Raw genomic sequence first — 24,659 nt, 5'->3', positions numbered from 1 at the left:
ATAATATATATGGTATGTATATGTAAGTATGTGTAAATATATACGTATGTGTATATATATATATATATATATATATATATATATGTGTGTGTGTGTGTGTGTGTGTGTGTGTGTGTGTGTGTGTGTGTCTGTGTGTGTGTGTGAATGAGTGCAAAGAAATTCTTCTGTTAAAACAGGATACATCTCAAGTATAAAAGGCCCATTAAAACACTCCAGTTTAAAGCTACGGACTATATTTCGGTGGACTTATTCCCACCCTGATATATAGTCCTTAGCTTTAAACACAGGGTGTTTTAAAGTGGGCCTTTTATACCTGATATGATATATATATATATATATATATATAGATAAAACCCCTATACGTATTCATTTTCTCATTTATGTTATCATTATCTAAATCTTCAATATTGGTATTTCGTCATTATTTTTCAGAGAGGGGGGTGGGGCCACATGTCCAGGTTGCCACCAACCCCCTGGATCTGCTAGTGCAGCTGACTGCAATATTGCAAGCTAATACAAGTTTGGCAGAAGTGCTACCATTCATTCCTATCAAACATATTTAGCTTGGTGGTCTGATTAAACTATATTTTCCTAATCAACTGCTACATATGCAAGATGTTTAATAATTTCAGATAAGATATTTTCTTTACCTGGGCATACTCAAGTTTCTCGTCAACAGATTTTTCTTTGTTACAGTACACATCCTAGACCATTTCAAAATTCTACAATCAATATCACCTTAAGTGTACAGAAGTGTTCATGATGTGTTAGTAACACCTTGGAAAATTTCTAATACTTTCACAACTCGATCATATCTGTGGTAGAGGGATACTGTTGAGGTTACCATAGCCAAACTACATGTGAGAGTTACTTTCAAGCAAATCTTTAAATAATTCTTCATCTTCATTTATGTTGATGAAACAGAAACTATTTAAAAAAACAAAAAGCCTTATGAACAAATAGAAAATAGAATATTCTAACATAATATAATAGTAGATAAAACAATCCAGCAACTATTCTGTTGGTAATACACTTAACATTTATCTACTAAGACTAATCAAAATAAACATGTCACTAAAATATTATAAAATTGTCTCCTATTAAACAAAAGATACACCGCAGTTCAAAAAGCCCCATATTACTGCTAAGCATTTAATTTAAAGGCAATTTCCTGCAACTGAATCATGGCATTAGATTATTTTCAAGGAGTCTATATAACATACCACTAAATTATCATCTTCAACATACCTTCATGGACTAGCATAACTGATAGCCCAGCAATTCCACAAAAAATAAGAGAGAAAACAGTGGCATATCGGCGACCCAACCAATCTGTTAGAAACAGAACTACGATATCAGCTGGAAGCTCTACAAAACTAAGTATCGTAAAGCTCACAAAGGCATTAGAACCAACGTTTTGTGCATTTCTCAAGTGGCCATCATAAGCCAAAGTCATCACAACCCTGGAAATAGAAAAAGAACCTTGATACTCGATATTTCATTTCAATTAACAGATCTTGAAGTGATAAATATTAAAAATGCAAAGAAGTTCCCAGACATGCATTCTCTTGCAGTTGGTAAAATATTACAAAACAAGGTTTAGAATTTCTGTCAAAAAAGACTGATATCTACAAAAATTAGTCCGATAACATTATAACATCAATCAAAAGACTACGTATCTTACTAATGACTTTATAAAGAGGGTACCACTTGTGTAACACTTTAAATCAGATGCACAGTTTTCTACCTTTTCCATCCATTCATTTTCCTAAAACCAAACACTACAGGAAAACAATGGAAGCCTACAAATGTGACTCAGTGCTATCCTAATTTACAAATTATGATGAAAAAATATAATCACACAAAAGTTGTAATATTACCTAGGCTTAACATTTTATTGGCAAGAAAATGCTTAGAAGCATTCTAAAACTACATCAACTAATTTGATTGTCCTACTAATGGTATGTCCCTATCAAATAATGTCACAGATAATTCACACTACCACATCAAACATAGAATGAGAAATCGTTTTCGAAGTACTGGTGTCTTCAAAAGGTCCAAAACCGAGGGATTGCCTTCTGTCTCTGCTATGGCTGCCTGCTTTTCTCCATAGGCCTAGAGAGAGAGAGAGAGAGAGAGAGAGAGAGAGAGAGAGAGAGAGAGAGAGAGAGAGAGAGAGAGAGAGAATGTTTAGCCATACAGTAAACATAAAACCTTGAGTCTTGAAAACTGTTACTGTATCATGAAAAAATGTTCACACAATCCTGTAAATTTATATAAGAGCATATTGTGGGCCAAGTTGTTCCTAAGATCACTGGTCTTTTATCTGTGAGAGAAGAAGGTAACTCGACATACATATGTCTTCTAGACCCCCAATGTGCTATTAACTGAAGACAAACTCTTCACGGAAAGTGTCGAGATTGGACTGCCTGTGATAGCCAACCAGTCTGTGATGTGCCCTACCTGGGGCCATTGCTGTGTTGATTCTTATATAAACAATGATGCAACTCATGCAATCTAATATGAAACCCTGTACTCATTCAAACGTGTTTTCTCAGCTGTCCTTCAAGACAGTCAAATGATTTATGCACCACTTACTAAAGGCAATATGTATTGTATGTAGCAATAAAAATATTTAATTTTGCTGGTATTTTTTTTTTCTACATTTAAGCCATAAAGTTTTGCAGATCTGGCGACGTTACAACACTATGATCATGCTGTACTGACACCAAATTTTTTCAGCAGTCTTTCAAGATTGATAAATGATCTTTGTAGCATTTACCAAGGACAATGTGTAATATGTCTATATAGAAATAAAAATATTCTGTCTGCTGTAGTTTTTATACACTCATAATAATCTTGACCAATTTGCCGACATCATGTGCCTTCTTTCCACCATAAATTTAAAAAGTTTTACTCTCTAGAGGGAGAACTAATTTTTAATGTTCTTTATTCATAGATCAAACTGACAGGCAGTAAAATTTGACAATGGTATGCTCAAATAATTGTCATCTCCAAGTCTGTCATCTCATATGCAGGCGTGGACAAGAAGGGAAGCCTAACACTTAAATTGTCTCTGGTGGCTAAAGCTACACCAATCCAGGTTTTGACATCTGCTGTTTCCACACTAGCACCCTTCCTGCTTGAAGATACCACCTCTGATGTAGATGATTCTACAGAAGCACACTGTTCTTTAAGGATCCCCATAGCAAATGATTGAGGATTTCCTCCTGTATAAAATGACTGGGGTCATGCCTTCAAGAGTGGGAAAATGTCACCAAGACCTGAGAAATAAATGTCTTTGACCCAGGGCTGCAGCAAGTCACTTTTGCAGGTGCAGACACTTGAAGACAAACAGGAAGAGACACAGGAAGAAGACAGGTAGGAAACAGAGTTTGGAGGGGTTAATCATGTATGAGTCACTCCTGACTTCAATGATAGAGACTTTCTCCCCAGGATACATGGCCACACCAAATGAAAATATTTAATGCAATACTTAAGACCATAAACACAGTTGATCTTTAACAAGGCAAAAAACCCTCCCCGGAGGATGTAGATATAGGCATGCCATCTGTGTAACAAGTCTTCTTTGTAGCTATAACACTTGAAAACACAGAGTATCTGGTGATGAGGATTGAACAGCTGGCTGTCAATGAAAACTATGAGACACACACTAAAGGACATCATTAATCAGATGTAAAATTTTTCAATGCTAGCCTTTCATCTTGGCATTTACTATTGCAAGAAGTACATGCAAACCTACAAAATACTGGGTTACTGATTTTTTACTGCTTTTATAAATGAGCGGTGTTGTCAAACGAGGGTCTTATTAAATACCGTATAATGCAAAATATGTTCACATATCTTTTGACAGTTGCAATTGGTGGAAAATTAGGTAAAATTTTCTTAGCTTTGTCAATCTGACCCAAAACAGCCAGCTTTAATTTTCATAATAATTCCTTATCTAATTAATGTACTACTCAATTAATGTACCAAAAATAATTTTTTGAAGAGGGTTCAACATGACATAAAAATTATAATAAATACAACAATACATAACGGTATAAGAAAAAATTAAAACTACTCTGTGCACTGCATGTGACAATATATATGTGTCTTTTCCTACTAATTTTGTACTGTGTTAATAATTGTATGTAACAGACAGAAAATATAAAAAAATGTCTATAAAGGGTCTTTTTCTTTTATTATCCCAATACAACCTAGAGCAGAGAAGAAACTGATCTGTCATCAGTTGATTCAATGACATCTCATAAGTTATGGCTCATGTTTGCATTTAGAAAGTAAATGAATAACAGAACAGCACACATGAAACATTTCAATGTGATCAAAGATTGAGTTTATGAACTTCCCTAAACATATTAAAGATCACAAATTGTAAGGGAGTTTGGAGTTAGTGGCAAATAAAGAGGGTTGTGGGTAACCATCATGTATCACAGATAAAGAAACACTTCCCATAAATGCATAACAGGTTTCCTCGTCATCAAAGTTATTTAATTGAAGAAATCTTATTTGAATGATTTGGGGTTATCTGGAATTGTGCTTGACAAGGAAACTAACTGTGAAACAGAGGGACCAAGACTGGGGAACGCCCTGAATCAGAACCTCATCCTTTCTGGTAAGAACATAGGCAAACGTGAATGGTTGAAAGCCAAGCCATGCCAGTAGGTATCCTTTCAGAGGATGGCACATTACTACCATGTGAGGTCCTGGTGTATTGTGCCAATAGCCTTCACCTTGAGTCTCAGCCCAGAGGTTAATCAGTTTAGGACTGACGAGTCAGGGATGACTGTCTTCTTAAAGTCCTTTTGGGAAAACATAGGGAGACATTGCTGGAAAGACACAGGCTGTTAGTTACCGAGAGCATGAATGTAGATCTTCAGCACCTTAATTGTAACTTCATTCCTTTAAACGGTCCAAAACCCTGACCATTTTCTACCAAGAAATTATATTTCAAAGAAGAGGCCACTGGGGCAAACCCTACTGCCTTAAAGTCCAGGCCTGAAGGACACAAAAAAGATGATTTGTCTCTTCAAAATGCAAGATAATGTCAGAAAACAACAGAAAAAATGACAAATCTTGACAGTAAATGTAAGAAGAGGTGGCTGAAAAAGAGGGGAGACTTCAAATCAATCCAGTCAACAAAGATTAGTATTTTGTTGACTGACTATGTTTGACAATAAATATGCCAGAGCAAATAAATTCAAGAACTGCTGCTGTCTCTACTGAGTGGCATAACTGTAACTAACGTAACACATTAGAGCTAATAAAGGCAGAATGTTGCTAAACATGCTGGTTTTACATTGGGGGCTTAACTATGGTTTGTCTTTACAGGTTCTAAATTTGTGGAAGCTGAATGAATCCACCACAGAACCACTGTTCCTGCAATGCCCCTACAAAGCTGGCTAGTTTAATTAATGAAAGCACCTATTTATCACTGATTTTAGAACAGCTCAGTACAGATGCTTAAAAGTCATTGTCTTAAAACTACACAGTACAGTAAATAACTCAAGTTCTTAATCATTCATCAATATGCAAAAGAAAAGAAAAGAATCAGTACATTTAAATACATGAAGTTTTTAGTTATATGCAAGTATTTCTTTTATGGATACTTTGTTTACTGAAATATAACACAGAAAGCATTTGAAATATCAATGTCAAGACTTGCCAAATAACCAATTCTTTACAATCAACATTCTTTCTCTATTTCTGCATAATTTAAACAAATTACATATTATGAGAGCAAAATTTACCCTGAACTCTTGGATGACATTTGTGGAAAGTTTCTTGCCATTATATGCTGCAGCCTTTTCAATAATTTTTATGGTGTCATCCACTCGACCACGGCTGATTAACCATCTAGCAGATTCTGGTACCAAACTCGGTAAAAGATAAGAATAAAACTTAGAATAGTTATATCTTAAAAAAGATGAAACATGCTTAAAATCAAACTAAACTTCAGTGTTTCATATCACACAAAACACTTTTAATTCAGCTTTTACTAATGTCTGTAGGAGACCTAAATTTTATATGAAAAAAGCACATCCTAATGACTGTAGAAGGTGACCTAAATTTTTATATTAAAAAAGCACAAAGTAAGAGATCTCAAATTCATTCATCCAAGGCTTATAACAGATGAGAAGATTGTTTAAAGAAATTATCTACTGGTGTGGAAATCAGGCTTAAAGAAATTAGCTACTTGCTACATACTACTTTAGCTACAAAAATCTAGATATGCCTACACTTGACTAAAACTGTTGCTCAACATATAGCAATTAAAACAAGATAACTTCTTGTATAATTCTTCAGCTGTGGAGTGGATACACAAATTGTGTCTTGAAAGAAAACAGAGAACATCATCAGTATCAACAAAAACAGAAATAGTAAACACCATCATTTTAAAATAAAATACATTTTCATACTAATTCATTAATTATACAATAGTCTTCGCCATTTGAATGGATCCAGTTGCACAAACTCGAAAGAATTTGCAAGGAAAAAAGTCCGACTGCCATTGTCAATATTAAAAAGTGAGAGGGAAGGAGGATGGATTGCAGAAAGATGTGTTTATTGCAAAGACATCAATTAATTCATAAATCCATAAATCATAAAATAGCCTGAATTGCAATTTAGAAAAACCATTGAAGAGGAGAGTGAACTGAGGTGCATTATTGCTTCACAGCAACAGGCAGTGGAGCAATATGAACCGATCATTATCATAGAAATTTTCATATTCAATGAATCTGTGAGGGGAAAATGATACCTAAGACGTACAATCACCAAGTACATAAGGTATAAGGTACAAAGGTGAGTATTCAAGAATAGCACACAACTCTATGTGCTCCAAAATCATGAGATGAGGTTGTGGCAACAATGAGGAAGACTGACCTGGATCCCTCCCAGTCAGTGAAACATAATCCACTTGGACAATCAATCCAAATGAGTAAACACAGAGATTTATGATTACATTCATGCAAGTACAATATGATGAACGTGTTTTAACAATGCCAAGCCCTTACTTTAAAGATGACAGACAGCTCCAGGTCAGGTCATATTTAAAAGCCAAGGAAAACTAATGTGTTCAAACTTTATGTGTCTTGACCTCAAGTTGAGAGATTTCTGCTTCTAAATCGTCCACAGCAGCCTAAAGGCCTGTCCACACGACCGGGCCTGATCGGCGGGACACACTTGACGGGCAAACCCTCAAATTGCCTGATGGGGTCCTGTAGCAAAATCACCATAGTGGTGCCCGATGGCTTGAGCTTTGGCCCTGGCAGACGTACGTTAACCATATACATTTCTTTTACTGAGCCATTCTTTGCACCATATTTTCTTCCTTTTCTTCTTTTTCATCACACACAAAGCAATTATGCTACACAATATCTTCTTCTTTGCGGTAGGCACCATGTTTATCGTATCACACTGAACACACTGGCATTGTCGGGCACGCCCACCTCTCCATCGCCTCACCCGTGTGGACAACATTCACGGGTAAGCCTGCCAGAATTTGCCGTCAACCCCGGAGCACGCCTATCAGACCCGCTCGTGTGGACAGGCCTTAAGAAATAGCCTAAGATAACTAGGAAGGCAGAGAGAGGGGTGGGTGGGGTGGCGGTGTTTGAATACATACTGATGGCTATCACTGAGCTACTGTCAGTTGAAGGGAGCACAGCATGAATGGTAAGTCTCAGAATGAGTCATGTTTACTAGAGGACTGAGTCTTTGGTATGAATTCTGGAGCATATTAAGACATACAGAAGATCAGCTGCTGGAATATGAGACTGCACCCACATGGCATGGAGCTCAATGACAAACAAACATTATCTTGTGAACTGTATTCAGCAAGGTTGTGGTAATCAGGGACTCGTGTGGCAGTCTTAAAAGGTTGTGCAGAATCTAATTAAAGTCCAAAATGTTATCATTCCTTAACTCTAAGTCATGCTGGAGGAAGACTGAAGAGGGGGGGCAATAACCCTTAACAGGAGAGAGAGAGAGAGAGAGAGAGAGAGAGAGAGAGAGAGAGAGAGAGAGAGAGAGAGAGAGAGAGAGAGAGAGAGCTTATCTTTCCTTAGGCAAACCAAATTAGCTAGTGCAGGAACATAGGCCTGGAGTGGATGAGAATCCCATTTGTTGCAAACAACAAACTGCATCATTTCCCTTGCCAAAGAGCAGTGGTATACTAACAAAAAGCCATTCCCTCTGATAGCATGCTGAATAACCTCATTTGTGAAGTTTTAGTGGCTCTGGATGAAAATGAAGGAAATGGTGCTGCTTCAGTGATTCCCTCATAGCAGAAGAACTCTGCAGTCATCCATGATGAAGATCTCCACAAACTACTCTTGCTGCTGTCAAAAGGGTAGGTCTTGTAGGTGGTCACTTGACACAATGGAGGGTGGCTTATTTTGAGAAACAAAGGGTGATAACCATCACAGAAACCTTCAAGACCCAAGGTTCCATTCTGATGGATTCACAAGATCTCCAAAATGTACTTGACAGCTGGCAACTTATATTGGGATTGATACCACACACAAGGCTGAAAGGACAACTTTGAGCTATGCAGTCAAGAGGCAGAGCAGTGCTCTTGTGTAGAATTTATACTTTTAAAAAAAAATACACAGTCTAAGAGTGGTGTGGCATGGAAGATCCTAACTCTAAACCTGAGGGATTCTTTTGACGATCAGATGACTAAGGCCAGAGAGCAGACTGGGCAGATGAGAATGATGAACCTGAAGCAGCTAAGTTGATTATTGTATAACGACCAGGCAGGAGAAGAGGTGGGAGTCTTCCCCACCTTGTGAACCAAGTACTTGGGGAAGGGATCAAGAGCTTGGAACCCAACACCTCATTATCATCCTGATGCACAGCAAGTGAAGCATCCGACAGAGGTCATGAGGGGCAGTCAACATTGACAATATCAGACCAAGTTAAGAATCTCCATGAAGGAAGTGCTGTTCTGGAATGCAAATAAATCCTCTAGTTGCCTCATCTCATTCCTTCACTAGTAACACCATCCTTGGATAAATCAAATCACACTCTCTTAGCAGACTAAAGCATACCAGGTGAATGAATGAAGGCATTGGATCCAGCAAGGATGGAAGTTAGAGAAGGAGGCCAAGCACACAACATAGGACAAGTTGAAGAGAAGGAAAAAAGATGTGAATTGTCACTTGAAGACACAGCTGAAGAGGAAACATATTGTTGGTGCAACTCACATTTGTAAGCAGCTAGGAGAGAGCTGGTGGTGGGTTGCAAGGGCCACAGAAGTCAATAAGAGAAAGCAGAAGCCTGGCTGAATTAAAAAGAAATGCTTACTGTTGGCAGCAAGGGAATAGTAATGCAACAGCTATACTTTGGTAACTGGATCTGGCTGGAATTCAAACCAACAATCAGGAGACAAAAATGCCTTCGATAAGGCATTAGGATACTCTTAGGCAAAGTAGGCCTTACTGGAACAGTGAGAGCCCTGCCACTTGGAAGTAGATTATCTTAAAAAAATAAATAAATAAAGAGACAAACACGAGAGGAAATAACTATAAATTAACACTGAAATTGATTACTGTATTTGATGGCACATAGGACATACTCCCAATCCCTTATCCACAATTCTAAAAAGTGAAATTTATTGGTGGAGGCTAGAGCACGTCATATGGTCATAGGGTTCATTTAGTGTACCAACTGCTAAACTAAGTCCCCCTGAGCACCTGGGTGTAACATGGTATAACTTATTGGGCAGGCTGACAAAATTGTGTGTGAATTTCTGGATCCAGTTCAGCTGTTACATCCCACACTAATATATACATTTGCAAAAGTCCAATTGAACAGTTGTATCTAATATAAAAATAATTTTAATAACACTGTTGGTTTACTTATTGTATCCAATTACTATATTGCATGCATTATTATCATTATTATTGTACAGTACTGGAAACGATGAACATTGCAATCTTGTACCATTCACATTCTGATAATGTTTACGTTCTCACTTAATAAACATATTAAAGTTACATTAAGTGACGCCAGCAACTAGCTGTTTCTCAATCTCTTACATTTCACTTTTTTAAAATAAAAAAATAAAAAAAATCTTAGATCTTCACAAAACCCAGATCTTATAAGAGGTCACAATCTTTTCACCTTTAACTAATAAGTCTATATCAATGATTATTCAGCAATGCTATATGTAGTATATGCACAGAGCAATAAACATTTGACTCACCATATAAAGATGAAGGAGAGTAGTAGTGGAGCATTAGTAATAATGGTGAAGTAGAACCAGTTGCCTATTCCATAGGCAATCCACGGTAAACTGCAGGTGCTAAGAGTTAGGAACAACAAGATGGGTACATTGGCCATGAACGTTCTGTATTCTTTCCCGACATATTCAAGCACTGCAAATTAAGGTAGCTAACTGTACTAGAATTTATTTATGAATGATAACTATATTCATAAAATGAAATACTGGACTACATGAAAAATTAAAAGCTAAAACACTTTAACATTCTAAATACATAAGTGGTTAAATGAACATCAAATGGAGTGCCAAATCAGTCCTGTTTTTCTGGAGACTTATACATGTAGTATCAGCTTTCTTTTTAGAATGCCAGCAGAAATCAAGGCAATAAAATATCCTAATAAAATACAAAGCACAATATCAAAATACGTACTATAATACCCCACCCATAGCAAACTGTAGTTACTACCTGACATCATACAAACCTAGGTATGGCAGTAAGGTAGGATGAGATGGAGTGGGCATTATTTTGTAGTGCATGGCCTATTGCAAGCCAAGAAGGGACATTATTAAGTAGTATCTATGAGACAGGGAAAGCTTATTTTGAGTTGAAGAGTACCCTGTCCTTTGTAATAGCTCCGACTCCTAGCACCCTTTGTGATTATAGTACGTAATTCTTTTCTGCATTCAATGTAGTAACTACATTGCAACAATCAATGAGCTGTGTGTAGCTGGAGGGGCAAAACAGACTTAGCGATGCAGGAGGATTATTCCTTCAGTCGCTTAGTGGACTGAGCTAGCATATCCTGTGTCAATTTCTTCTAGAGGTCTGATGAAATGTCTTGAATGGTGGCTTGAGGGAAGAGATGCAGCTGGTCCAAAGGAGAGAAAGAGAGTGCAGAAATCTGGGTTTGGGAGACTCCTTTCATGGTGAAGGAGTGCCACAACTCCCTTTTCTTCAAGACCCCCATAGAAAAGAGAGAGGCAAGCTCTGGTGATCTTGTCAGCACACAACAAAGTCCTCCACTAGGTCTGAGCAGTCCTCTATCTTTTTCGTGAGGCCCCCAACGGTCCAATCAACCCAGCAGTCCAACGAGGTGGTCTAGTTCAGGACACAAAAACATCATTTTCGCCAAAGCAAAAGCCAAGTGACACAACTAATCAATAAGTTCAGAGAAGTTCCTAGAGGAGGCAGCGACTCCCAAAGAGGGAGCTTCTCTGGTAGGGTACCAGAGGTATCTCCTATGTATCAATCTAGAGGGAGGCCAGGCAAAGGTGGCTTTACCCTGTTTCCTCTTTGAATGCCAATCATCCACCTCTTTGGAAGTCTCCCTCGGGGAGGGGGAAGTACCAACTTAGGAAGCCAAGCGCTATCATCAGGCTGATTCTGCATAAGGAAGGTTGAAACTGGAGAAACTGGGGCAGCAGGTGCAAAGTCAGGAAAGCTGTCCAGAAGATATCTAAGGAGGGAAACATAAGCCAAAGGAGGAATGGGTGCTTGATCAAAGACCTCCTCGTCAGAAGAAACAGGCGATGAAGATGGATCCTGGGAGGCTTTGGGAGCAATGGGGGCTTTCTGTACAAAACCCATAATAGCCACCAGTTATTAGCTATGGTTCCAACAAAGTGTTCTCCTGAACTGAAGAGTAAACTTGGAGGCAAAAGTGGCACAGAGCACAGGCGCCTGGTGTACAGCTGGCGCCACAAATCAGAGAGCGGGTGCCGAGCACTCTGGTGGCGACGAGTGCTTGGATGAAGAAGACTATAGTCTGAGTGGGTCTATCAGATGCTTGGGAACAAAAATGGGCACTCAACATACGGAGAAATAGGCTCTGGGCCGTCGCAACCTGACATGGGGTTGAACAAAAGTAGAAGCAGAAGGAGGCTCAGCAAAACTGCAGGAGGGCTGAAGACTATGGACTAGCTTCTCTATACCTCTTGACTGGAAGAGGGGAGCGGTCTGCGCCATCAGAGTACATCTTAAGAGGGCGAGACAAAACTGGGAAATGCCATCGGTGCCTCTCAAGCTCCACTGACCTTGGACCTCCAATAGGTCTTCTCCCAGGTTCAGGGGAGTGGGACAGGGACCTTCATCTAGGAGCACCAGCAGGATGAGTAGCCACCTCCTCCCTTAGCACAACACTGTCACTAGTCACATTAGAAGACACTTTTCCTGAAAGGACTTCTAGGGACGCCCCCAATTCTGCCACTGCACTAACTACTAAATTACGTTTCTGATTGAATCTTGATTTAAGGCTGACAGTGGCACTGGGATTGGAAGAATGAGAACCAGGCACAGGAGTGTGTGGTAAAGTAATATGAGGGCTAGGGATTGGAGAAATAGCAAGAACTGGTGATGATGATGAAGGGACAGTACTATCGTCTACTGGCCTAGTCAAAGGAGCAGATTCTAGATTAGCTCTACTTTTGGCTCTTGAGGCTGCCTTCTTTTTTTTCTCCCTCTCAAGATTGACTAAGTAAGACTTAATACTTTTCATTTTTTATCATCCCAGTCCTGACATTCACTGCAAGTAATCTCCCTATTACATTCTTGCCCTCTACATTTACCACACTTGGAATGAGAGCGGTATGATGACTTAGTTAATCTAGTCTTGCACCCCTCACTGCAAAAGCAAATGCTAGAAGAACTCGAGTCTGACATGATGAGAAATAGCTAGAATAATGTCAACTAAATATCTGACAAAGCAACAATTCACTGAAGGCCAGAAGAAAATTCGAATACTTCACCAATTCCCTGAAAATACTTCCAAAAACGATTAAGAAAGGCTGCAGAAAACACATGTTAGTCTAGAGCCAGCAGAAAATGAACTGAGCTTTTTCGCTACATCACTGCTCTTTTTCTCTGAAAGTGGGTAGGGGTTTGTCAGCTACACAAAACAACTGAAATGCTACCAGGAATTTTGAATTTTTAGGCTGCCATGGTTGAAAACCTATAGCTATGTAATTACATACTTGGTAAGTTACTTATACGAAAAAGTAATTTCTTTTTTACCTCTTGAAACAACTGGCAAACAATTAACTAGAATCCCTCTCACTAGCTAGTTTCTTGGAATGTTCTAGTGGACAGAACAAGAAACATAATGAAAGTAACTGGAGATGGTACTTTGGGTCCTTCATAAGCACACAACCACTATTGTGGTCAATTCTGGCTGCAGTATATGGTAATGCTATTTGTTGATAAGTCTTGTTTTCAACAAACATTTGTAAATCAAAGAGCTTATCCAGAAGAGACTGATTTGGCCAAAAAATAAATGAAACCCTACCACTTAAAGTGAGCACTGGTAAAAAAACAGCAGTTTCATGAATGTATGTACTACTATAACGTATATACATACTACATATACTATTATGAAGCTATATTTCAAATCTCTAATATATCTTGGCCCACACTGCACTATACATAATATAGTAGTATTCAATATCTTTATACTTACACAATACATAGGCAATGCAATAATGCTGTTCATATGTCAAACCAACGATGAATCTCAAAATCACAAACATTGTGAAAGTAGTTGAAAATGCAGAGGCCATCCCAGCAATGGCACTCATGACATTAGCTAGAACAACTATTGGAAGTCGACCCCATCTGTCAGCAGCCCAGCCTAAAGTTGGACAGCCAATCATGGAGCCAACAAAAAACAGTGACTGAGCCATTACAGGCCGCCAATCCTCCTCACAAACCCAATTCATCTGTGATCAAAGAAAGTAGATTATTACAACTATGGCAACGATATAAAATATTCTGGCAATTCAACCAGACTGTCTATCTCATCACAGCATTCACATTAGAAAAGTTCTGACTTTTGTACCAGAGATCTAAAAGTAAAATAACCAGAGAGAGAGAGAGAGAGAGAGAGAGAGAGAGAGAGAGAGAGAGAGAGAGAGAGAGAGAGAGAGAGAGAAATTCCTAAAGTTACTGAATGAAGGTCCCGCAGTGGTCAGGGAACTCCTCTGTGATGTAATATCATAACATACTTTTGCTTAATTACATCAAGAGCACACACTTCTTTCTGCCTGAACTCTCCAACCCTTAAGAATATGAAACTAAGATACAAGATGCTGCCATGAATTCATACATCATCAACTCCATAGTACTGAGAGGACAAATTGTTCACCGGCTAATGAATCATAAATTTCTAATCAATTAGAAAATACTTTACATCCCCATGTAAGAATAATCACAATTAAACCAGTTCAGACCCTGTCCATCAAGCACTCTTAATGAAATTAATTATGGATCATTCTCTACATTTTGAGTTTTTCAATACAAGAAAAATTTCTATCTCGTTTATTTTTTATTTTTTATGAAATGGCATATAAATAGCTTGACCCACCATTCCAGAAAATAAAATTGGAAAAGAAAGCTTGAGCTCTTTCAGATTTTTTCACAATGGATGCTTAGAGTCACTCAAGTCTCGGACCTCTGGGACTTTTTATGAAGTAAGAGGTTACTAGCAAACTAAACCCCAACAGCTGGGTAAGGTTACTTAATCTCTGAAGAAAACACCCTAAAAAATGACCTGACAATCAATACTGCTTTCCTGAACACAAACCTCTTTCATGTTAACTCAGTATAACTTCATCCATACCAAAGTGATAAAACAACTGACTTTCAAATGCCTACTAATTCTTGCTTTTACGTTCCAAGTTTTAGTTTACTTTCAGAATGAAGGCATTTTTAGTAGCACAACTAACTGGTGAAAAGAGAAGCTTACCATTTCACTATACTTTAAGCCCAAGTGAATTCTATGACCTTGGAGAAAGATCACAAGCCAAAAATGGTAACTTTTTTGAAAGCTAAAACCTAACACATCTGAGTTGGGGTTACTAAATTTGCAACTTTTAAAGACTGGGAATTTTCACCAGAATCCCTCCCCCCTCCTTCCTAATCTGGATCATTTTGGTCTCAACGTATACCTCGAGTCTCCTAGTTTTGCACCATGAAATTTAGCATGAACTGCCACTACAGTTATCTGTCGAGAGGTGTCAGATGCCAAAGTGGCAATTTCTTTTATTAACACCTCTCTCTCTCTCTCTCTCTCTCTCTCTCTCTCTCTCTCTCTCTCTCTCTCTCTCTCTCTCTCTCTCTCTCTCTCTCTCTCTCTCTCTCATTTAACAAGTATAATGAAATTCCCATGCAAACTTATTTAGTTCTTTAGTATCTGTGCTACTAATCTTATCCATAAAAATATTTGAAAGCTCACATCTTAAAATACAGATCTAACAAATCAGTTCAGAAAAGTAATCTTCCTTACCTCCGAGGTGATAGTGGGGTAATAAAGTGAATAGTTGTAGGACCACCCACTGGTGCAGGAGGTAGTGGGCCAAGAAGGATCAGGCCAGCTTTCATTAGATCTCACAATCTATAAAAAAAAAGGCAATACTGTAACTGACTTGCACAACATACTACATGTACTCGCATATGCAATGAAGATTTCTTTAACAAAATATACAAAACTTGTGGAGAACAGTATACTTCCAATGCATTCTAATTACTACTTTAGCTTTACTATTAAACTTGCAACTGGAAACTACAATGATTTGACTAACAGATTGATTTTCCTGTAGCAATGTGGTAGTAGCTATAATGTCTAACAATGATCTATCTGTTATAATTACTGTTCTATTTGCGATAGCACATTTGTTATGATAAGCAATAACAAATCCTTTAGCTATTTGACATAAAAACCATAACACCAAGCCAAACAAGAGTAGAAGTAAACACAACTTTAACATGAAACCACATTACATCCCTACTTCAAAAGTAAAAGAGCAGTAGAGGTAGACCATAGATTGAGCGCAAATTCTGTCCTGTACATATTTCGATTCAGTCCACTTATGCACTGGTTTACTTACTGCTATGCCTTGGCCATCCAATGACCTCACTGTTCATGAAGCAATGAGTTACAACAGCCCTAATTAAGTAGTTCTTGAAAAAAGCACACAATTTTCTCTTTTAAAATATTTAAATACTAAAATTCATTCCAACGAATTTGAAGCACCCTGCATTGCATGATAGTTACAAGAAAGCTTAATGATATGTACTTAGACATTAAAAGTTTTTGTACAACATACTGCACACGGCAGTTCTGAAAAGTACTACTTCTGGACTACCATAATAATGCCAAATAGTGCTATGTTAGTTGTTAAAATACACATTTCATATTCAAGGGTTTGCATTTCTGAACTGATATAAAACTAACAAACACAAACTTGCCTCTACAAAGTCGACGTCATAAATAACACACGATTCATAGTCAGAAGAATGATTGGACCAAGGCAAAGTGAGAAGTTTGACCTCTGCCTCTGTCAAGTTGAGAGATAACACTTCAAGGGGAGGACGGCACCAATGGGGTGGAGTGAGTGTCATAAATATTTGACCATAGTACACTACAGCCAAGAAGATGTTGATGATGCAGTTTGCAGCAAACAGTGACTGTGAAGAAAAAAACAAGTAAAAGGTTCTCCATTTAATACCAAGTTCTCACATCACTTGATGTCCTTTATCAATTTTACTAGAATAGATTCCTACTTGGGTTTTAACTCATTATCAAGTCAATTATCCTTTAAAATTAAATCAGTCACCTCAGCGGTGTTAATTTTAAGTTGTACTTCAAAAACTTGAAAATCTTATAACTCATCCTCTAGGAAGTTATGATTAAGATTATTCAAACCAAGCAAAAGTACATACATGTATAAATGAAAAGCCTAATAAGCTAAATTTGGAATATAAACAGAGAGTAAAATACATTAATCATACAATACATGATGGTATGTTATGAAAAGCTCCATTTCTTACCAGAAAAACTTTAATCTTTATTCAATTTCATTACCTAAAGTGCTTATTATAATTTCTAACTTTAAACTAAAAGAGCTACTTTTCCATTTAATCCAAATGAATGTAAACTACTACATCTATATCATCCAGTGGCATATGAATGTTCACGTCTAAGAATTTCAATACATGTAAGTCACATTTCTTTTTAGCACTAAACTGCCATTTACACCACCTAATATTTCGCCATTTATCACCAACTACCAAATTTCAAGAGTAATTTGTATTTTTCCTAAAGTCTGTCAAACACACTAAGGTTGCTAAAGTGTGGCCAGGTAGAAAAATTAGCGTAGCTACATCTATTTAGCTATTTAAATATTTTCTTTAAAATCATCTCTTGCTTATGGTTTTGCCTGAGACCTGTCATTTACTGTAGCTTCCCTTTTGACGAATCTATACTGTCCTATCACAATGGCAGCTTGAGCAAGATAGTTCTTTTAAGTAAATGGCTGGTTTAGGATTAAGCCTGTTAAGTGATCCACTGACCTTCCAAATGCCCTATGCCAACCACGTGTCACAAAAACCCAGGTAAAAAATTATGCAACATCTGTTTCTATATAAAAAAAGGGTTTACAATGAAAATATCTAAATTTTATCAAATGAGTTTTTAACGTTAGTTTTAAACCAACGGCTCTACTACTTTAGAAAACTTTCACTTGAGTAGGTTCTTCTAAGCCCGTACTTTTGCTACTAGACGTTAACCAAAGTGGGAATTCCTTCTTCTCCCCAACCCCGCGATCTTATAGTGTTTGACAAACTACTGGTATACTACAAACTTTAGCCTTTCATATATGGAGTATTCCTCGGCGCATGCGCTGTACCGGCCCGTGCACTTAGGAAAAATACAAATTATAGAAATTTGGTATTTGCCCTAAAGGAGAAACAAAATTAGCCTTTCAGATATGGAGACTCCCTAATTAGGTGGGAAGTATTGCCAGAAAAGAGGGCCAGTGCCCTAGTGTGTCTGGATGGTACCAACAAAGGCTATGTAGAGGTACGTCTGCAGTCTGTACCTGTCTGTCAACCCTCTAGCCACTGACCAGGAAGCACAAATGACCTTGCCCGTGCCCAATGTCAGTAAACCCCGTAGAACTGGAACCCAAATAATACTTACATACTGGAATCTTCCAAAACCTCCGATATGGTCGAAAATATCTTCAAAGTCAGTGATTGCCATCTTGGAATGTATGCTACTGGAGAAAATGTACAATAGGCAACTTTCACTCTGGACGTTTCAGCACCTGTTTTAGAGGAAATTGATGTTTAGTCAGTTCTGATGAGATCTGCATATACAAGTCTATATAATTAATACACTATAGAGATAATCAGTGACATGTTACGGTAAATGCAATGATAAGAATTATGTATTGTCCTGGATGTAACAGTACATCAGACCAGGGGTGGGGGGCGGGGAAGCATTTAGACTGATACTCTTCATAGACCAAATTCTTCATGGAAAAGGGAAGGTTCAAACCAACAGCCACGTTACAAACCAGAAGAAACAACAAATGGAACCACCCTGGGATGGTGGTAGAGGCATTTAACTATGTAAACTCTACGTGCCCACGAATTAAGGCTTTTAATTCCCTTAGAATTACTATGTCGCACCACAGAAATGTTTTATTGGAACGACCGATTCCCCTCCTTGGGATCTAAATCACCAAACAGTTTGGGCAAAGAGGTTTGAAGTTCATTTCTCGCGCAATTTGCAAAACACAAGAAAAAAAAAACGGGCACAATATTAAATCTTGAGCCTCGGAACATAGTTCGGGGGGTCATTCTCTGGGACTAATATTTCTTTGGGGTCATCATCTTCATGATATTTACAGTCTTTTGTTTATGTTTTTACAGTCACCCCTAACGGGCTTATACTAAAACGCCGCAAAGGTGGATACATACCAGGTTAAAACCTGTGGGGGTAACTATCCAGGAAAGATCCCAGAAGAGCCAAAACGTATAAAAGCAGCGGTTTTCATTTACAGAAATCTTATGCGGTATTTAGCGTGCAAATTGAAAAAGGCAACGTATGAGACAAAAGGAATAAAGAAATTGTGAAGGATGCTGGAGAGGTACGACTAATTCTTTCTGTAACTGGAAGGCTGGGGACAGGTGAAATAACATTTTAGTTCAAGGTTAGAGTATCATGAAGTATAATGGCAATATGAGAATATGAACTAAGGATGGAAAATATAGCAATAAAATTCCAAGCAATTTACATCTATGCCTGGAATGGAATAAAATATAAGTTAACAAACACTGGTACCTATGAGGTCATTCAGTGCTGAAAGGAAAACTGCGAGTAAAAGGTTTTACACGAAGAAAACATTCCAGGTGCACTATGAACAACTGTTTGGAGTATGGGGAAAGTAAGACGGGATAAACTGAATATGAACGGAGATACAGTAAAAGGAATAAAAGGGGCTGCAGCTACGGGCTGAAGGGACACTGCAACGAAATCTTAAGAAATTACTACCAGGACCGAGTGAGGTGCACTGACGGCGCTACCCCCATATGGGGTTGGGGGGCGGATCTATGCCTGGCCAGGTTTAGGGAATAAGAAAATGTGGCGATATAAATCAAAATTAAGTGATAAAGATATGGCACATGTGGGAGGTCTGGGGAACACAGAGTGAGTAACAATGGGGGAGAGAAAATGCCAAAGTAGAGACTCTGATAAATTGTGTCATTGCAGAGTGAAACAAAAGGAGTTTGATTGGAATGGAATTCTATATAAAACTTAGGCCAAAGGCCACGTCCTGGGAGCTATGAGTTCATTTAGTGCCAAAAATAGTGTTAAATCATTGTTAGGGGAGGGTAGAAAGTTAGATGGAAGAAATTGAATATGAGGACAGATAAGGTAACATGAATAAAAGGGGTTGCAGCGAGGGGGAGAAGGGACGTTGCGTAGAACTTAAGTAATACCTACAGTGCACCGTGTGAGGCACACTGACGTAACTACCCACCTACGGGATAAAAATAGTGGTAACGTGGCAAGTACTAATGAGAAAGCCGAGTACATAAAAAATGTGTAAGAAAAAATTATTGCAGATTGAAGATAGTCCTAAGGTACTATTGACAGCGACAGAGGTGTGGCGTAAGGCATGAGAACTTGAAAATATTTGAGAAAGTTCCACTTCAGAGGATGAGGAGAGTTGGCAAAAATTTGCGCAAAAAGAAGCATTAAGTAGACAATTTACTTCAAGGGAGAGGGCCATCGAGGGGGTGAACTGAAAACGAGTGGGACATTCCTGGTCAATCAAAGGAACAATAAACCCAGCCAGGAATCACTAAGATGCTTTAGAAAGGCAGTTCTAAAGGTATGATGTATAAAAAAAAGTACGAAGTGACAAAGGAATATTCATTATCTAAACAATCTGCAACGATAATTTGCACAGCAGGCCACTTCTATATGAACAAAAATCTTCGTGAAGGTAATTTTTGGGTAAAAGGAAAATCAGAAACAAGTGATAAACGTTAGAAAATTAAAATGTCAAGAATTAAACCTCTGATTAATTCCATCCAGAAACGATTAAAGATAATATCAAGTAATTTTCTTTATAGTTTTACAAGTTGTGTTGTGATTATTTATAGGAAAATAATAATCTTATATACTCCATGAACTGAAAAGCATTTCACATTTCTTACGTTTCTGTACACGTGGGTTATTGTCATACAATCTTACGTGAGGTTATACCATAACTGATATTTGTAAGGAAAACGATATCCTGTTTAAAAAAAATACACATTTATATTTGACAACGACAGATTGCTTACTTTTCCTCCAAGAACTTGCCTGAATAAAAGAAAGCTTCATTCTGGTGTCTATTATCATTCCAAATATCCGCAACACGGAATTGCAGCTCAGCATGAGAGAGAGAGAGAGAGAGAGAGAGAGAGAGAGAGAGAGAGAGAGAGAGAGAGAGAGAGAGAGAGAGAGAGAGAGAGACTTCCTATTGTTATTAAACTTCAGTGTGGCTTAAAATCGACGAGAGAAGCGAATGAAAATAATAACTGGTTACCTACATCAAATGACTGCATCACTCGAACTCCCTGAGTGATTTTAACTTGGGCTCTCAAACCGTGACTGTATACTAAAGTGAAGTAAACAGTAGTTCCTCTGACATCAATGCTAAACCCACATGGAGAAAAAAAACTCAATCGCCTGCCCCATTATAAGACATTAAAATAGATAAGATATAACGATAAGCTGCCAGACGGTCTGGGTAAGGATTAAGGCCACCTGGTTGCGTATGCTATCAACACCTCACAACAGAAGACAATTTATTGTAATGCATGACCTGATTTCTTCCGATAATAAAGCAAGATGAGCCTGGAGGTTTTTGAGTGTGTTGGGAAAAAACTGGAATTAGGTTTTATTACTGAATTGATAATCTCTTATCAACGTGGATTGATATGACATGATAGGTGGGAGTAGTCATGAAAAAAAGAAAATTCTTAACTATATACAGCATTCCTTAAAACCTTAATAATAATAATAATAATAATAATAATAATAATAATAATAATAATAATAATAATAATAATAATAATAATAATAATAATAATAATAATATAATAAAAATAATAAAAGAACTAGCCAGCGATGACACATGGCAATGGCTACAGAGGGGAGAGCTCAAGAAGGAAACTGAAGGAATGATAACAGCGGCACAAGACAGGCCCTAAGAACCAGATATGTTCAAAGAACGATATATGGAAATAACATCTCTCCCATATGTAGGAAGTGCAATACGAAAAATTAAACCATAAACCACATAGCAAGCGAATGTCCGGCACTTGCACAGAACCAGTACAAAAAGAGGCATGATTCAGTGGCAAAAGCCCTCCACTGGAGCCTGTGCAAGAAACACCAGCTACCTTGCAGTAATAAGTGGTACGAGCACCAACCTGAAGGAGTGATAGAAAACGATCAGGTAAAGATCCTCTGGGACTATGGTATCAGAACAGATAGGGTGATACGTGCAAACAGACCAGACGTGAAGTTGATTGACAAAATCAAGAAGAAAGTATCACTCATTGATGTCGCAATACCAGTGGACACCAGAGTTGAAGAGCAAGAAAGGGAAAAAATGGATAAGTATCAAGATCTGAAAATAGAAATAAGAAGGGTATGGGATATGCCAGTGGAAATTGTACTCATGATCATAGGAATACTAGACACGATCCCAAGATCCCTGAAAAAGAATCTGGAAAAACTAGAGGCTGAAGTAGCTCCAGGACTCATGCAGAAGAGTGTGATCCTAGAAACGGCGCACATAGTAAGAAAAGTGATGGACTCCTAAGGAGGCAGGATGCAGCCCGGAACCCCACACCCAGACGAATTGGAAAAAAAAATAATAATAGAGAAGGTCCTCTTGAAATATTTTTTAAAGACTGCTTGTCTCATTATTGTTTTTCTTTTTCCTTACTGCCCTAAGAGACCAGCCCTACGAGAACTGATAAATCAGCTCAGTGGTCTGGTTAAACTATTTTAATAAGAACAATAATTAAAACAAAAAACTGCCTCAAGAAGGCGGAATGATTGCTTGCCAGTCAGATTATGGCCATTATCTAAATCAGGCTGACCAAAGAAAGCAATTAGGTCACCGGTCATTTGTCTACTGGTGGAAGTTCCAAAATTTTGCAGTTGTACATATAGCACTATACGAAACTGGCCCTCATAACTCCCACTGTCTTCAGTCACCTGACGAGTCCTCGTAGGAGTTGCAGAGGAACCACTGCCCCTCCCTTCAACACCCAACCCTCCCCTCCTTCCCCAACTCGGAATTTTTACTGCAGATGAGGCTATTAGTATCGATCGTCAACGGGAACTACCTTAAATCGGGCATCGATGATAAAGTACTGACTGATGTTCTCAAGTCTAACCCTTTATACGAATGCTCCCTTTATCATCCTACAGGTGGTATGAGAGAGAGAGAGAGAGAGAGAGAGAGAGAGAGAGAGAGACCTTACCTTACAGACCTTACATCTTGTTCGGGTTGCCCCAGGTCCCTCAGTGTGAGGCACCTCTAATGTCTACCAGAGGGTTGCTAGTGCATCTTCCGGTATATTTTGGATCTTTGAATCTTGGATGGTCTGGGATGCAGCTTAGATATTTGTCGAGCTTATTCTTAAACACATCTACGCTCACTCCTGATATATTCCTCAGATGAGCTGGCAACACATTGAATAGACGCTGCATTGTCGATGCTGGTGCGTAGTGGATTAATATCCTGTGTGCTTTCCTTATTTTTCCTGGTATAGTTTTGGGCACTATTAATCTACCTCTGCTTGTTCTTTCTGATATTTTTAGCTCCATGATGTTTTCGGCAATTCATTCTATCTGTTTCCATGCCTGAATGATCATGCAGCGTTCTCTTCTCCTTTCTAGACTATATAATTTTAAAAATTGTAGTCTTTCCCAGTAGTCAAGATCCTTAACTTCTTCTATTCTAGCTGTAAAGGACCTTTGTACACTCTCTATTTGTGCAATATCCTTTTGATAGTGAGGGTACCATATCATATTGCAATATTCAAGTGGACTACGAACATACGTTTTATAAAGCCTAATCATGTGTTCAGCTCTTCTTGTTTTGAAGTGCCGTAACAACATTCCCATTTTTGCTTTACATTTTGCCAATAGAATTGCTATTTGATCATTGCATAACATGTTCCTATTCAACATCACACCAAGGTCTTTAACTGCTTCCTTATTTGTGATTGTCTCATTATTAGGTTCCCTATATGCACATAGCTTTCGTTCTCTGTCTCCATAATTTATTGATGCAAATTTATCAGAGTTAAATACCATCCTATTTACCTCTGAGAGAGAGAGAGAGAATGGAGGGGAGGATTAGTTCGGATGGTTCCTAAAAGCCAAGAGACAATAAAAGTTTATATTTTTTAGCATGACTGCCAGTAGTTACATCAGCACCCACCGTCCTGAGGACCTTGTTACCAAGAGCCTCAAAACCATTTTAATATGATGAATGAAATCTTGACGTTATACACCAACGCATTTTAGATCTGGTTAACGCGCAAAAAAAGTAAAAAAAAAAAAATTGTAAATCAACTGAACTTTGACCTCCTAGTGCAGCCCATCCATCTTCATTTTCAGGCAACCACAATTAGCCTAAGCATTGATTTCGAACCCAAAATACGAACTCCTGTCTCCATTTTAAATGAGGAATCCTTCACCCAGCGGGGTTATCATAGCTATTTTAGCTTCGTGGGGTACGTGGTGTGAGGAAGAATGTGCCCAAACAGAATATTCAAGAGAGCCAGCTAGCATTGTCATTTTTGTTAGAGGTCCTCGTAAACTCGCAGTCACAATGGAGCCAGTTTTTCAAAGATGGTAAATTGGTCTATATATTGGTCTATCTGACTCTTTCAACTCTCTTTCCACTCACACCCAGCCTTCCCCATCATCCCCGTGCCCCTCATTCTCTCTTATCAACCACGGTCTTGAGTTATGCGGTTTTTTCTTTAGAAAAGGTAGTCGGTACAAAACAAGTCGAGATAACCACTTTAAAGAACTTCACCCGCCAATGGCAA

General features: G+C 38.2%; 1 protein-coding gene across 13 annotated transcripts in view; it reads right to left on the bottom strand.

Moving 5' to 3' along the window:
• LOC135195016 (organic cation transporter protein-like) overlaps positions 1-24,659 on the bottom strand; it is a 113,894-nt gene that overhangs the window by 21,440 nt on the left and 67,795 nt on the right. For 12 of the 13 annotated variants that reach the window (XM_064221303.1, XM_064221308.1, XM_064221306.1 and 9 more), the window contains 8 exons: positions 18,220-18,346; positions 16,488-16,706; positions 15,526-15,633; positions 13,702-13,960; positions 10,232-10,403; positions 5,772-5,898; positions 2,003-2,115; positions 1,249-1,463 (listed from right to left, as the gene is read on the bottom strand). In XM_064221303.1, coding sequence (XP_064077373.1) covers positions 1,249-1,463; positions 2,003-2,115; positions 5,772-5,898; positions 10,232-10,403; positions 13,702-13,960; positions 15,526-15,633; positions 16,488-16,706; positions 18,220-18,282 — 1,276 coding nt within the window. In that variant the 5' untranslated portion in view covers positions 18,283-18,346. Of the gene's footprint in view, positions 1-1,248; positions 1,464-2,002; positions 2,116-5,771; positions 5,899-10,231; positions 10,404-13,701; positions 13,961-15,525; positions 15,634-16,487; positions 16,707-18,219; positions 18,347-21,128; positions 21,225-24,659 lie in introns of those variants that run through there. The other variant, XM_064221299.1, reaches the window with a different exon arrangement.

Source organism: Macrobrachium nipponense, chromosome 15 (assembly GCF_015104395.2).
Source record: "Macrobrachium nipponense isolate FS-2020 chromosome 15, ASM1510439v2, whole genome shotgun sequence".
NCBI classification, from domain to species: Eukaryota; Metazoa; Arthropoda; class Malacostraca; order Decapoda; family Palaemonidae; genus Macrobrachium; species Macrobrachium nipponense.
Note: the sequence above shows the minus strand (reverse complement) of the source record. Positions and strands in the feature narration are given on the sequence as shown.